The sequence below is a fragment of the Anser cygnoides genome, chromosome Z (assembly GCF_040182565.1).
Source record: "Anser cygnoides isolate HZ-2024a breed goose chromosome Z, Taihu_goose_T2T_genome, whole genome shotgun sequence".
NCBI classification, from domain to species: domain Eukaryota; kingdom Metazoa; phylum Chordata; class Aves; order Anseriformes; family Anatidae; genus Anser; species Anser cygnoides.
Window position 1 is genome coordinate 84,343,321 of NC_089912.1, and position 16,709 is coordinate 84,360,029.

The 16,709-nt window shown below is 39.6% G+C and overlaps 1 protein-coding gene across 1 annotated transcript in view; it reads right to left on the minus strand.

Annotated features, from left to right (window-relative positions):
- Positions 1-16,709, minus strand: part of GLDC (glycine decarboxylase) — a 47,334-nt gene that overhangs the window by 11,538 nt on the left and 19,087 nt on the right. Inside the window, exons 4-16 of the mRNA XM_066988935.1 lie at positions 14,042-14,206; positions 11,585-11,662; positions 10,721-10,868; positions 10,003-10,199; positions 8,909-9,005; positions 7,805-7,910; positions 7,048-7,187; positions 6,249-6,329; positions 5,610-5,707; positions 5,006-5,090; positions 4,881-4,922; positions 3,504-3,646; positions 3,262-3,337 (exon numbers count right to left, since the gene is read on the minus strand). Of these exons, the coding sequence (XP_066845036.1) occupies positions 3,262-3,337; positions 3,504-3,646; positions 4,881-4,922; positions 5,006-5,090; positions 5,610-5,707; positions 6,249-6,329; positions 7,048-7,187; positions 7,805-7,910; positions 8,909-9,005; positions 10,003-10,199; positions 10,721-10,868; positions 11,585-11,662; positions 14,042-14,206 (1,456 nt within the window). The remainder of the gene's footprint in view (positions 1-3,261; positions 3,338-3,503; positions 3,647-4,880; positions 4,923-5,005; positions 5,091-5,609; positions 5,708-6,248; positions 6,330-7,047; positions 7,188-7,804; positions 7,911-8,908; positions 9,006-10,002; positions 10,200-10,720; positions 10,869-11,584; positions 11,663-14,041; positions 14,207-16,709) is intronic.

Here is a 16,709-nt window from a genome sequence, read left to right on the forward strand (position 1 = left end):
AACTCTTCCTTTCGAATTTTTCAGATAGAACTGTCTGCCATTAAATGTCAAAAAAGAATTATCTTTAAAGAAAACTCCTTATAGAACTACTAAAGGGTGAGTGAGTCCTGATGATCACTCCTTGTCTCTCCAATAGACGAATGAAACTTTTGGATGGTAGCCAGGGAGTCCTGGTTGGTGCAATACTGTCATTTGTCCACTGTCACAATATCCATCAACACCAGATGTCCTTCGACCCACAACTGAGAGGCCAGGCAAGGTACACAACTGTCCACTTTAATTTTCTGTGTCCACTGCGGCTACACCAAAAGCCCACCAGTACCTCCTTGGGCCCATAAAGTACCCTCCCATGAGGTAGCCCTATGCCAGGGACCCACACAGCCTGCGGGGCTGCCACAGTAGGATGCTTCTGACACTTTTTCCCTGTTATGTCCACCTTACCCTCCAATACAGACAATTTTTGACATATCCCTGTCACTCCACAAATCCAGATGGATCCCGCCCCCTCACATCTTGACAGTACATTAGTACACTATGCACTAGTGCCCACTGAAACTTTACAGCCCTCTGGATTCTGTGTGCCAGGCCACCGAATGGAATTACAGGCCAGCAAGCTTCGTTGTCCCTTTCCTTCTCCTGGCCAGAGGCAGGGGCCCTCTGCTGCTGGCTAGAGCTTCATTCTCTGACTCCTTTGGTGTCAGGCAGAAGAGGATACATTTTCAGCCCTTACTATGTATCTGAGGGATTGACAGTTGTCTTCTGTTGTCTTGGCCTGAACTGGTGCAGTAACCTACTTGGATGACCTCTTCTAAGCAGCTGTCTTCCCCTGCAGTTCAGACACATGGGCTCTTAGCTACAAGGTGGGCGCACTGTCCTTCTTCCACCTGTCCTCTCATGTCACACAGGAAGAACCAGATGGTGCCATACAGCAGGCACCTGGGTCTCCATCTCTATCTGGCAGGTGGAGGCTGACTCCTGGGGCACCCTGACAACCCAGATGCTGCCTGTGATGAGAAGGAAGGACAGGAATTCTTCTTGAAACACTAGAGTCAGCAGGACAGTCTCCTTACTGCTGGTGTCTCAAGGTGTGGCTAGTCCATCATTACCAGGGTGCTGGTGTACAACACCAGTGCATTTTTCACAGGTCTCCTCCACATTGCCCTTGTGTACTGGAAGCAATCCAGATCTTCACGGAACTGGATGTTTTCCAGGTGAGCGTAGACCACCTTCACCACTAATTCTCTTAGATTCTGAACAGCTTCCTCTGCAGTGGTCCATTTGCCTCAGTAAATGACAATATTAACCCTGAGGGAACTCGTTGCCTTCACAATCAACAGGAACTGCCTCTGGAGGCTGTGGATTATCACTTCTCTTAAGGTTTCTTTGTAGATTCCCCAACCCCTGGCAAGGGATCCCAACTGCTGGGCTTCTCTCCCCTCAGTTCCTGACTGTCACCCCCAGCAACCAGGGCAGCAATATGCTCACCTGACTGGCAGCCATTATTTTTCCGCAAATCTCAAAGACTGCTCAAGATTAGGAACTGTATGGTTTCCATCTACTGACTTCTATCACTTCTTCCTCCTGTTCCCTTGCCAAAAGGCTGGCTTCCTGATCAGGCCCTTCCTCCTCCCTTATTAAATGATGGTACATACCTGTTGACCTCCACTTCCAGTGTTTCTTTTTGACTACTGGTGTGATTACTGTAATTGGGGCTTGGATCCCTGTCTGAATCTTAGTGCCCTCAGATGTAGCAGCCTGTGTTCCCCTGCTGCTCTGATGGTGCTAGTCAGAGGCTTGATAGGCACAGACCAAGCCCCAGAACTGTACTAGGAGCTGCTGGAAATGGGACGGCACGCCTGTTCGGTTTTAAAATCCCAAGTTATCAGAGGCGATAGCAGCACCAAGCACCTGGCCAAATCCTCCCACACACAATGCCACCGATGGTTCAGACTTCTTGGGGTATATTTCTCTGTCACCTCAAGAAGTTGTTCACTCTTACACCAGCACCAGACAAGGTTCCACATGCACAATAACAAGTCAACAACGCTAAATAATGGGATCAAACACCTGACATAAGGATGTACCAAAAAAAAAATTCAGGAGCCCATGCAAGAAAGATGGACAGGTCAGCCTCAGAGGAGAAAAGGGAGGTGTAATCCCTCATCCTCTCCACAAGATAGCTCACTCAGCACAGGAACAGCATCATTCCAGGGACATATGCCAGCCCAAGCACATGGCCATTGCTTTTATCAAAATGTTCCCAGGTACAGCAAAATAAAAGTGACAAACAGCACAGCAAACTGCAAGGTCTGAAAACAGCCATTAAAAAGCCCTGGACTCTAATATACAGTAAAGCAAGCAAGCTCTGAGACCTTAGGAGCCTTCCAATAAACAAATTGGCATGCTCAGATCAAAACAATAATTACCTTAGCTCCACGTTGGGCACCAAAAAGTTCTGTGGTGTGTTGACTTGGCCAATAGCCAAACACCCACACAGCTGCTCACTCACTTCCCTCTCCCGTGGGACAAGGAAAACAGAGGTAAGGTGAGAAGATGCATGGACTGAGATAAAGATAATTTAATAGGGAAAAGAAAAGCTGTGTGCACAGGCAAACCAAAAGGCAGAATTCACTCTTTACTTTCCATCAGTAGGCATATCTTTAGCCAATTCCCAAAAAGCAGGGCCTCAGCATCTTTTCTCGGTTGCTTGGGAAGAAAAATGCCATAACCACGAACTTGACCCTTCACCTTCCTTTGCCTGAGCTTTTATTATTAGATATGATGTTATATGGTGTGGAATATCCCCTTGTCTGTTGGGGTCAGCTCTCCTGGCTTTGTACCCTCCCAGCTTCTTGTCCACCCCTAGCCTACCCACCTGGGGAAGGGGTGCAGGGCAGAGTGGGACAGAGAGAGAGCCTTGACACTCTGTAGGCAGTAGACAAAACACTGGTGTGTTATAATCAAAACACTGCACCATATGGGCTGCTGTGAAGAAAGTTAATTCCATCCTAACCAGACTCAGTGAAGAGCCAGGCCATTTGATGAAGTCTCCTTTCCTCACTCCCACTGCCTTTACAGTCGAATAAGACTTAAGATGGTACACATGGCCTGTGAGGGAAGCAGGGAATACTGAATGCTTGTCATGGATAAGGATAACACAACCTAGTTTCTTCTGTCCTGTGTGAGTCCTAGTTGCTGAACCAACTCTCCTGTCTGCACTTTCCACCCAAAGTTCTTCCCAATACAAGTGTTGACACTTACACTTCGATGACGTTCTCCTTTTGCATTTAAATAAGCTTTGATTGCAGCCAAACCTGCATACTCTCCTTGGGCTCCACTGCAAGAGGAACACAAAGACTGTTATGGAAGCACATGAACTAGAATGGACTAGCACTCACTTGAAGCTTCAGAATTTCTCTGCCAGTTTTGTCTTGCATATTTTCCTTAGAGGTAAGCTTTTGAAGTCCAAGTAAAAAAGTAAATGTTCAGAAAAAAAATCCTACCTGTTTGGTTGGAAGGAGATTTTGTCATAACCAGTAATCTCACACAAGTCCTTCTCTAAGTCCTTGAAAAGCTGCTGATACCCTTGGGCTTGATCCAAGGGCACAAAGGGGTGGATGTTGGCAAATTCCTTCCATGAAATAGGCTACCACAAAAACAAACAAACAAAAAAAAAAAACAAAGCATGAGCTGTAAATTCTGAAGATAACTCTGTTTTGTTGTTAAACTCTATGAAGGAAAGAAGCTGCCCTGTGTTCAAATACAGACCAAATACTTCTTGTGTAGCAATACAAGTTCCCAACTGCTGTGAACGATGATTTCCAATAACATATTTTTAACATTTAGAAGATGTTTAAAACCCTTAGTTTTTCCTTTTTGGTCACTTACACTTACGTACAGCTGTGCAATCACAGGGCAAAAAGAAAGGAGTCATAAAACAGTACATAACATTGTTTGACACAGTTTTGTTGCTTTCCATTTTAATACACAAATTAAAAAGAAGTGAAGGGTAAGGACATACATAGAAGAGATTAAGAGAAAGGGGACATAAGAAATCTAGCAAACGAGCAGCAACAGGGAGAGAGCGAAGAGGATCAAAAACCATTCAGCATTCGAGGCTAGCTAAGGCTATGCTTCAGTTGATATCTGCTGTTAAAGATGAAGATAGCCAAAGACTCCAGCTCCTCACCTCAGGAAAAGTAAAACCCTCCTATGAAACAGTAAATTGTCAAAGAGGCAAGAATTGCTTCTTTTCATGTTTCTGAGGATTTTACTGTAAGATTTGTAAAGCATCTAGAAGCTAGGTCCTGCAACACCACACAAGGGAACAGGGCTGTGATACATAGAATCATAGAATGTCCCAAATTGGAAGGGACCCATAAGGATCACCGAGTCCAACTCCTGGCACCACACAGGTCTACCCAGAAATTCAGACCATACAATTGAGAACATAGTCCAAATGCTTCTTAAACTCCAGCAGGCTTGGTGCCGTGACTACGTCCCCGGGGACCCTGTTCCACTGCATGACCACCCTCTCGGTGAAGAACCTCTTCCTGATATCCAGCCTGAACCTCCCCTGTCACAGCTTGACTTCATTCCCTCAGACCCTAATACCTAATTCCAAAAGGTATTTTCCTATTTTTTTTTTCCAAATGTAGCCTTCAAAGCCAATCTCCTCATTTTGCTGCGTTCCTTCCATGCTTCTTGAAGCTTTTTTTTACTAGCAGTGGACAAAGACAATGCCATTAGTGACTTCTGAAACTGCTTCCTCAGCTGCAGTTCTACACCAAAACCACCCTCTACCTCTAAAGTCTACAGTGACACTGGCTACATGATTTATGCATGTGGGTTTCAAGTAAGACAGTATTACTGCAACTTACTGCAAGTTCAGCTGAACTATTGAGCTTCATTGTACAGGACCCCTAAAATAGAAACACATTTGTCAGTACATATCAAAATACATAAATACATAACTATTTTTTTTCTCTTTTTGGTAAATACTTACCAAAGGAATCATGCTGTGAACAAGGGAAATATCTTTGTTTTCTAATCTCTTCATGTACCGTACGATATTTGTTTCGGAGTGATAGCTGGAGGACACAAAATGCAGTGTTAAGGCAAGCAGACTGGCTCTACCACCCAGCTGATCTGTACTCTAGCACAAGAAAAGCCATAAAAAAAAAGAATTAAGACTGAGCAGTGGTAAGAGTAGCCTTCCACTTTTAATTGTTAGTATTTATTAGGTACTTATTTCAAATCATAACTTTATGCTTGCTAAGAGCAATGTGGATGGAAAACTATTATCATTTGCTCAGAAATGCTATCACCAGATGTGGAAAGTAGGGGTTCAAGTAAGCCTGCCAATACTATGTCCTCAAATAATTGCTTGTACAGTGTACCAGACTAATGAAAACATACATACCTCATGTGACCATGAGTACCACTTTGATCATTTAAAAGTTGTATAAAAAAGCTACTAAACAGATTTCAGACTAACCAGTGACTGAATACAGATGCAAAACTGTCCTCAACTGACCCTCAGTACAAATTTTGACAGGAGATACTATTACATTCCATTAAAATATCAAATTTACAGCAATTTCACAAACCTGTTGAAAACCTGATGGGTCAAGAATTTGGAAGTTCTCTTAAATGGGGTGCTAAGGATGCCTTTGGTTTCCTCGCCCATACCTTCAGCAATTAGTTCCTTTGACACACAAAAAAAATTGAAGTCAAATATTTTCATAGTCACTTTTGATCAGAATTAACTTATACTAGCAGCTTACCACCAGCTTTAGTTAGTTCTTTAGGTAAAAGCACTTTATTAGCATACGTATTTTATATATCTAGCATACCAACAATATCATATTAAAACTGGTATAGAAGTGTCAGTAGCCCTTGTCTTGAAAGTAGTGCTGCTAGTTGTTAATTATATGCAAATAAAATTCCAGTGGTAGTGAAGCAACTGACCATGTCTTACAGCCTTCAAAAGGCAAGTAACAGACTAAACGCAGGGTATCTAAGCTGACCAAAAGAATTAAGTATCATAACCAGAGAATGGCATTATTCAGTTACATAAATCAGTGTCATTTTATCCTGCTTCTTTCTGTAAGACAGCATTTGAAATTGCCAATAATTAACAAACACGCCATACAGACACCCACTATCCCAAAGTACAGTTTTACTTTTCACTGAATTTCTGAAACATTCAGATTAAGTTCATGCATATGATCTGCCTATCTACTTACAGCTGAAGACTCGCAACCAAAAATCCATAATATGTCATCTAGGTCTTTCTCGCTTACAGTTTCATCAAGTGATACTCCAAGCTACAGATAAAAGAAACAGTAATTACTCAAAGTTCTCATTTCCAGAGCATACTGTATTTGTTCTTGTCAAGAAAAAGTATTCCAGAAACACCAGTGAAAAGGACACGACACGACACCCAATTACATGCAAATTTCATGTCATTTTATGCAATAGATACATACATTTTATTTACATATAATTTCCTGTCTTTCCCTTTCTAAACTATCCAGGCTGGATGGATCACATCCAGATCACATAAAGACTGTGACTTCACTCCTGACATTACTAAGTGTTTTCCATTTAACAGAGAAATCTCCCATTTTGCTAGACTGCTCTTTCCCCCCGTCCCATTTTAAAGAATATACTGGAGTTTGTGAAGTACTTAGGGCCTACCAACATGCAGTTTAGATTTCGATCTTTGTCTTCAAATACTGCCAAAGGACCTGAATTTTGGAGGTCATTTTGCATGTCATTGCTAAGTTTATTAAGGGCTATACTCAGCCCTTAGTGTCATACTTAAATAATTAGATAACCTTTTAAAATAAGCACAAATGAAAATATAGTAAGTTTTAATTATTAAAAAAAAAAACTTGATTCTTTATATTATCTTTATAATTGATATATCTGAGCAAATTACAGTAAATATTTAATAATTCTATTCTGTTTAGCACATTACGAATAGAAACAATGCAAAAAAGTAATGATATAATATTTAGGAAAGGTTATGGAGTTGCTTACTCTGTCATCACTATAAATGCGAAAATTTATCTTTCTAAGAGCTGCCCTGTCCAAAACCTCTTTGACTGAGCATCCACACGTGACTGTCAAAGTATCAAAGAACAGATCATGGTGCAGTTTATGACCAGCTCTCCTGAGACCTATAAAAAACAGTAAGTTAATTCTATTAGATGATGTACAAAAGTATTATTGCTTACAAAGTATTTGCATAGCAACACTACATCTATCTCACAAGTAAATGTTTTTACACAATAAAGTGAGATATTCCCCTTGTGTACAGAGCAGTGAAATCATCAGCTTTTTAGAGAAATATCACTGCGCATGAAATATGTCTAAATCAGATTCAGACCTAATTAATAACAGAATGAATCTACAGAAGATCTTTCTGATGAGTCAGATTTGTAATATATACTGCAGAAGAACTGGTATATGAATGGTACAAGCACAAAATCTCAAGACCAGAAAGAAAAATCTTGCTACACAAATGGATATTAATTATCATGGTTTTTGCCATAAAGTTTAGACGCTCAATGATTTTCACAAGTGGCAAGCGGTCTTCCAGCTGAGCTTGCAAACAAAGCATGGATAACTGTAGCGATCCCTCCCCAACTCCCAGCGTTCCAGTTCTGCATAGCTCCTTCTGACAGCAATGATAATCATGCCAGTCAAAAAAAAACAAAAAAACACCAAAAAAAAGTTTCTTATTTAAGAAAATATAAGGATTTAGGAACAGTGTCTGCAATCATTAAACACTCACCTTCAGCCAGGATTAAAGTAGCATTGTGTACCCGTCTTGCAATATCCCTTAATCCATCAGACCCATGGTAGACACCAAACATGGCTGCCATATTAGCCAGAAGTGCCTACAATCCAAATACAGGTTAGTATTTTTTTTATTAACAAATATTACTTCATGTTAATTTAGCACAAAGTTTCTTTAGTACCCAGGAAAACCACATCTTCAGCTGATGTAATACTTTTATTATATACTGTCCAAAAAATAAAAGGTGAGAGAGACAAAATGTATTCATAAAACTGTAGACACTGATTATGAACTTAATGTCCTTTGAAATTTAATTGTGTCAGTAATTAACATGAGCTTAAATTCAATTACCACTACAAAGAAGTTTGAAGAATTGCAAGTAAAACTAGGCTTGTAAAAAAAAAATCATTGTTTAATATTGCTATAAAAAATTTATGAAACATCTCATAAATACTAAATAATCAGTTAATAATAACAATCCCTCCTCACAACAAGGCACAACATTGAACAATACATTGATAGAAATAGAATACGTTTATAAACTTGTTCAGATGAAAGTCAGTGGAGGCATGTTGCAAATAACTATTTCAGATAATTACTGATTTAATCATGGTATTTTACTGTAAAGAGAGCTTTTGGACAGTGTAGTGTTTTTGTATCAAATCACATGTTCAAATTGTCATGACTTATATTTTTGCCTAAATACTTTTTGAATTTCAAAATGGATTCTTTTATTTATTTATTTTTGCCTTGAATGGGTAATCTTGGATGATTAGAGACAGATTTTCTAAATAAATTCATTTGGAACACAGCATTACTCAGTGAAGTTCACCCGATGGGACAGATGGACTTATTCAGAACTAGGGCCTTTTTTTTTTTTAAAGGAAACAGATGTTAATTTACCTTCTTTTCAAGAATGGTTCAATTTTTTCAACAGATTTGAAACATATATGCAAGCAAGCATATTTCAACTTTCTTTCTTTTTCTAGTAAAAACTCTCAGAAGTAAAGCTAACGCAAAGTACCGTGGTGTTAGGACGACAACCATACGGTTCCATTCATTCATTTTCAATATTAAAAGCAAAGCATGACAAGTTACCTGCGCTGTGCAGATGTTGCTTGTAGCTTTATCTCTCCTGATATGCTGTTCTCGTGTCTGTAAAGCCAGTCGGTAAACTTCCTTTCCATTTGCATCCCTAAGTCACAAATGAAAATGTTGTTTCTGTTACTTCAAAATGACAGCAAATTAAGAGATCAAGCTCTATGCATGTTAACTTTGACTGTCCTCAGAACAGTGCCGGAGGGAATAAAACAGAAATCAGGACAGACATCAAACAGAGAGACTAAGGTCTCTAGCTTTCTGTTTACATCACGACTGGCAAATCTGTCCAGTCAAGTATAGTGCACAGCAAGTTTTCTAAGCATGCTACACCAAAACGTGGTATTTGCCTTAAAGTGCCACAAATTATTCAACTGTTTTAACTGAATATAACCCGTAACTTATTTTGCACACTGGTAAGGAACCATCTTTTCTAATGATACCCAGTAATAGCATGCAGAGTTTGTATATAAAAACAACCTGCCCAACAAAGCTGTATGAGATAACTGAAAGGGCTATGCCCAGTCCGTCCTTCAAAAGGTCCTTTTGTAGGGCTTCTAACACACTGAAACTGGAGAAGTAAGAGCCAGTCTAATGACCTTTACGACAGTGAAAACCTTCAGAACAGCTTCAAAAGGAAAAGGATGAACTCTATACATATATATAAATCTATATATGTACACATGTGGGGTTGTGAATGGCTAGACTACTTCCCTCAATTCACTGTATTTTCTACTTCTTCCTACCTATGTTTTTGATGACGATGTCAGAGAAAGAGCTATTACAGTACAGAACAGGCAGAATAACTTAGTTTGCAAAGCCTCATGCCATCACAATTAATCCTCTCTGCTGTGTAGGTTATTTCTTCACCCTAAATGGCAGCAAGCACTTCAGGCAGGTCACATCATCATTCTACACAAATGCAATTCTCTTCCTAAAAATTGAAGCCAACCATTGCTCTTCTAGTTTTCAACAAAAAAGGTGTTAGTTACAACGAGATGGTCAGATGTTATTCATATTGACTGTGCAAGATGGTCCACAGATGTTTCATGCAGATCTTTCCTAAAGAGATGATCGCTGAGGGGAGCAGTTACCTTGTGACACCAACCATCCTGCCCGGCATCATTCTCACTAGGTTTTCCTTGACAGCAAAGAATGCTGCATGGGGTCCCCCATAGCAGAGCGGCACACCAAATCTCTGGGAGCTACCCAGGACAACATCTACTCCAAACTCCCCAGGAGGCTTCAGAATACAGAGAGCCAGAAGATCAGTAGCACAGCAGGCAAGAGTCTGAGAAGAGAAGTGCACAGAGCAGTCAGCCTCTTCTCTGAAGGAGTGGTGTTTGCATGGGAGCTGGGTTTGAACAAGGTACACTTTCAAACAATTTCATATCTCTTGCACAGCACTGAAGTGTAATGGTAACCTTCACACAGTATCTCATTTAACTGTTTCTATACCTATGGCTGTTTTATGCATCAGAGTGAAATCTAATGATTGACAGGACAATGACGTGACAGGACAAGGGGGAATGGGCTAAAGTTGCACCAGGGGAGGTTTAGGTTGGGTATTAGGAAAAACTTCTTTACTGAAAGGGTTGCTAGGCATTGGAATGGGCTGCCCAGGGAGGTGGTTGAGTCACCATCCCTGGAGGTCTTTAAAAGACATTTAGATGTTGAGCTTAGTGATATGGTTTAGTGAAGGACTTGTTAGTGTTAGGTCAGAGGTTGGACTTAGTGATCTTGGAGGTCTCTTCCAACCTAGACGATTCTGTGATTCTGTGATTCTAATGAGACAAGTAACATTTGTTTTACCCCATTCTGATGAGCTCTTTCAACAAGTTCAGAAAAGTCTTCCACCTTCCCCTCAGTGTCTGGATACTGAAATAATACTCCGCTGACATCCTTTCCACTGAAATCCATCTCATGGGGTAATTTGAGCTCAGTAATAACACCTGTATAACTGGAAAACAAAACCATGTACAATAAAATGTATTCAAACCATTACCTGCCTTGAAGTGATATTTAATATGATGTTTTCATGGACTTAGAACATTCTTTTCTTTAACATTCAAAGAACTGAAGCTGCTTGGCATCACTAAACACTGAGACTGTTTCATGTCATGGTATATAGTACTGCAGAATAACTGCATTTGATATCATCATCAAATAAGCAACAGAGGAGAGCAGAGGATGCCTAACCTATTTGATATCAACATCTTCCTGCTTTAATTAGCAAGTTTAACTTCGGGAACCAAGTAATATTTTTAGAAGACGGTTACCTCAAGCTATAAACTTAAAAGGGATTTATCTTTCATTAAAAGAGAAGTTTTACTATCTAGGCTTAGTCATTTCTAAATTAAGTTACATCTAATAAAGGATGACCAGACTGAATTCAAAAACCAAATGTATGTATTTTCACAAAAAGTTAAGCAAAAAATGAAACATTTTGTTGTTATCATATGTTTAGTCTCCTTTTAAAGATCTTGAATTACTTCACAGTAATATTTGAATGGAAAATTAGAAGCAATGCCAAATGTTAACAGATTTCTGCTTCCATTTTGCTAAGAAAGCATAGTCCTATATTCCAAGCATGTTAAGTATAGAGTGAAGAGGTGTAGGTGAAAAGTGATTCAATGTAAGTGAAAATATATGGTAGAAAATGGAGAGTAACATTACTTGGCTCTAGTTTGGACCACTGCTATAGTCTGAGGGTGGCATCGGGAATCTACATAGAACTTCCTTCTTTTGTTGTGCCTGTTACAAAGAAAAGGGAAAAAAGAAGAGATACATATTAAGAATGTATTATTTTCCATGGAAGTAAAATTAATTGGTTTTATAAATGTGAGGTTTTTTTAAAGTAAAAACACAGTTGTAAATTTGGGTTATCATAACTGGATAAGTATGTGATTGAATGAGTGTTCTAGTCAATTTAGAACAACAAAGTTCATTGCAGATACTCAACTGAGATTCACATGTGACAAAAATTAAGAGTGGCTACCAAACAGAATTAGGAGCCAACTAAAACAGCTGCAAGAATGCCTCTTGTCCTGGTTTCAGCTAGGATAATTTTCCTCTTGGTAGCTGGTATGGTGCTGTGTTTTGAATTTAGGATGAGAACAATGCTGATAACATGCTGATTCTTCAGTTGCTGCAGAACAATGCTTAGACTTAGCCAAGGATTTTTCTGCTTCTCATGCTGCCCTGCAAAAGAGGAGGTTTGGGGTGCACAAGAAGCTGGGAGGGGACAGAACCAGGACAGCTGACCCAAAGTAGCCAAAGGGGTATTCCATACTACGTGACATCATGTTGAACAATTATTATGGGGTTACTGGCTGGGGTGGGGGGCATATGGGGTTGCTCAGGGTCAGGCTGGGCATCGGTCAGCAGGTGATGAACAACTGCATTGTTCATCACTTGCTGTGTACATTCTGTTATTAGTATTATTATTATCATCATTATCATTATCATATTTATTTCTCTTCATTTTCTGTCCTATTAAACTGTCTTTACCTAAACCCATATACTTTTACTTTTTTCCTGATGATTCTCTCCCACACGCCACTAGGAGGGGGCAGAGAAGTGAGTGAACGGCTGTGTGGTGTTTAGCTGCCTGCCGGGTTAAATCACACCTCTACACACACATACTCTTATAAAGAAATACAATTTTGTTTTTTAATACCTAAGTTTCCCCAGATAACCGGACAGGTGCTATTGAAAGACTAAAATACAGCCTAGCATAATAGCTTGGTTTTCCCCAGTTAAAAAAGCATAATTTTATGTCAGACTGATGTTTTGAACAACCGAATAATTGCATCACAATCTCATCTGTGTAGCATCCTTCTTGATTATACAGACCTGCAGAGACCTTCAATAGTCTCTCTCAAACTTCATTTAATTTGCATTTAATTCATCTCAAATAACCCTACAGCACAGTTCCCTGAAAGCAGATTTAGATATACCAATAACACTTTCGCTTTTAGCAACTCATGACAGACATACACTGCTGTTGTTTATAAGCTCATTTCAACCGCTGGTTGAAAAAAATCATTCACGTCTTCAGTGTTCGTGGACACCAGAAATTCATGCCACAGACTGTTAGGTTATAGGATAAAAGATAAGGGAACACTGAGAGGCCACAGCAGGTGGGGGAGCCCCAGCATACGCTGTCCCAGGCCCACCACAGGAGCCACCAGCCTGCCAGAAGCCCACCTCCACAGAGGAGCACAGGGGCACACAGGAGGGTGGGAAGCCAAGCTGAAGGCTCAGAGGAAGGGACACCCTGCCCGGGCTGTCCCAGAACCATGGGACATTATCGGATGCTGGGGAGAACGCTTCAGGATTGACCAGGGATTATTATGGGATGTTAAGGGGAGGAAAGGCAGGAAAAGGGATATATGTAAGTGATTAGGGGAGGAACAAGTGTGGAAAAAAATGGAGGGATAAGGTGATAAAAAGGGACAGTTGTATATAAATGGTTGCTGGTGGATGCATTTGACTGGCCATGCCATGGTCCCAGTCAATACAGTTTGTCCCTTCTTCTTGTTCATAGAGTCATAGAATCACTAAGGTTGGAAAGGACCTTCAAGATCATCCGGTCCAAACATACCCCTACTACCAATATCTACCAATTCCTTTCAAATTTTCTGTGGGTGAGGGACTCTGTTTTGGGGTGTGTATATATATGTGAGTCTGGGTGCCAGCAACAGGAGTCAGACCATGGGTCAGAGGGACTGGGTGTCCGTGGTGAGCTGGCTGGAAGGACTGGAGTGAGCTGACCTCAGTGCTAGCACCTGGAGAGGCAGCTCAGCCACAGGGGCCTGTAAGGACTCATATATGCTCATTTTGATTAAGTATTCTCTGACCTCATCTTTGTCCACCAAGGGTAAGCATTCCTTGCTCCAGACTCTGGTCTATAGGTCCTTAGATTTCTGAAAGCTTAAGACTTCTCAGACACATCAACACTGGTAGCTTAGTTAGGAGCTAAGTAACAGGGACAATTCAGCAATCTGCTCACAGTTAAAAGGCCACACTCAGCTTCAACCCTCTCACCTACCCATGCCTACACAGCTGAGATGTCTTTCAAACTCCAAATGCCCTCCTGCTGTGATTTAACCACATATTTAAACATATTACCTGTGACATAATTGCATAGCTTCTGCAGCAGCTGTCCCCTCATCCAGCAATGATGCGTTAGCCACATCCATTCCTGTGATATCACACACCATAGTCTGGTAATTTAGCAGGCTCTCCAGCCTGCCCTGGGAGACCTCAGGTTGGTAGGGAGTATACTGGGTAACCCTGTAAGAAAAGAATTCTGAGTTTGGGTCACGGAAAATAAATATATCAGAATTATGCCACTGGAAACAAACAAACAAACCTGCTATTTGTAAAGTATAATTCACTAACATGAAAAATTGTCAGAAAAGCTATTTTCAGATGGTTGTAATTTATTACTGTCCTGAAAATCTGAGAGTATTTTCTCTATTGATATTGAATTTTTACAGAAGAGTTATCTTCCTCCATTTTGAAACGAGAATTTACTTTTAAAACAAAGGTATGAATGCACCTTAGTGAAAGAGACAGGAAATAGGGTCTGAGTGTGGGAGAACTGAGTCATGTCACAATATCTGAATGAGGATGCTTAGTTCATTCATATCTAGGTATTGTATTGCCACTACCTTTCAACATACTGTTTCTGTGATCTTTTGCTTGCCAAGCACTCTCCACTCTCATGGGAGGAAAGGCACTTGGCACTTCACAGAATCAAGCTCAATAACATGCCACTTTTTGTGAAATGACAATTCCCATAAATGTTGGTGAAGAAAAGCGAGATGAATGTGAATTTTATCTGTTTTCACCAGGAGAACAAAGATGTATAGGCAACGCATGCGATTCCTTAGAAAAGCCAACGGCCTAAGGGGAACACACCGTTATAACAGCACAGGGAAAAAAAAAAAAAACAAACAAAAAAAACAACGACCAACTAAACAAAAAAAACACCAAGGTAGTAAAGGGCCCAGAAATGAAAGGCAAGAACAGAGATCAAATTCTCTTTTGACTGGTAGAGGTTTGGACACTGGATTCCACAGTGGTTCAGGGCAGACTTTACACCTGTTTTAACCCAGAGCAGTGGCCAGAAACCAGTGATAAGAAGGAACACTTATGGCCTTGTTCTCTAGCAATGGAAGAAAACAGGAGTTTGTTTCTTGAAAGGGTGCTAGTAAGCCCTAGACTTTTGAGAAACAGTTATATGATTCATAGCTGAAAGTATGATCTTTAAAGAGAGACTGAAGAACTTGGAAGCTCAAGTCTCATATAAAGACGATAGAAGGTGAGCTACACAAATTTTTACAGAACAAGCTGCAGAACCTGTGGTATAGAGCAAGATGAAAGGAACAATAAAATTGCAATGGAAGGGAAGGAAGAAAAAAGTCCTTAAGAGAAAAGGAGAGGTAGAGAGATGGACATACTTAACAAGCAAATTCAAAGTATTCAAGAGATAAAGTATTGAAAGCAGGACCAAAGAAGGTATGCCAAGTGCTATTTACTGGGTATGTTCTTTGCTAATGTATTGACTATCTATTTAAATGATACCTCTGCCCAGATTTCTCACATGTATAATAATCAATGTAGTGACAGTAAACAGCTATATATAAAGTTCGATAAACATTGATGATTTTCCCAAATATTCAAGTTTTTTGTTTTTTTTTCCTGCTGCTAAGCTACACTTAACACTAAGTCACTTATCATAATAAAACTGATTATGCAATCAAAAACTGAGACCATGGCCTGTGCTGCATGTAATATTGCCCATTACAAATAGCAATAATATATTTTCCCCACATCTTCTAAACTCAGTTTTCAATGTCAGATAAACTGTCAATATGACAGTTTGGAGATTTGTTTTCTGAATGCTCCCTCAGGTCTCACAAATACAAAGAGTTATTCCCAACTCCTTTGCAAGAACAATGAGCTCCCTTGCCTACTAAAAGAAACTACTCCACACTTAAAATTAACAATCCTACTTTCACAATTCATGAACTTCAGCTAAAGCCCCCCCCCCTTTTTTTTTTTTCCATTATAACTTGCAGAAGGAGCTGGAAGTAGAGAATTAAATAATCAAGAATCATTGGTTAGCATTTGCTGAAATAATGATTTAATAAAAATGAGATTTTAATTAAAGTTGAGTTTACCATCTATATGGTTCATTTCAACAAAAATTTTATTTCATTTAACCATTATTGATTATGAACTAATGCAAAATGAGATAGGTAGACGAAATTAGAGAAATCAGTAGCAGAGATGCAATACTTCACATTAAACATGGGTTCAAATTTTGCTATAGGACTTTCAAGCTGCACTCTATATTTGTTTTCAAAGACAAAATGAGTCAAGTTCACGACTTCCTACATGACAAGAATCAGTTTTGGTAAGATTTTATCTTTTAAAATTGCAGATTGACTTTACAATAAAAGCTTCAAAACAGACCACTCAAATTAGATATCTAGAAAACTATTTTAATAGCTTCAAGGATTTCCACTCATAGATTATTATTAAATGATTTTTAAATGAAGTTTTTCCACTTTGTTTAAAAACGTGTATCTATTCTTAAACCACTACTAAGTAGCTGTGAATGTAATGGTTCCCTAAAATAACCTTAGTCCTACCATCGTAGTAGAGATAGAACAACACATAGGACACAATTAATGAAGTTTTGATATTTTCATGCTATGCTTTTGAATGGCAAAAATGGTTGAAGTAAAAATTACCAATTTCAGGGAGGATGCAAGAAGTTCAACGT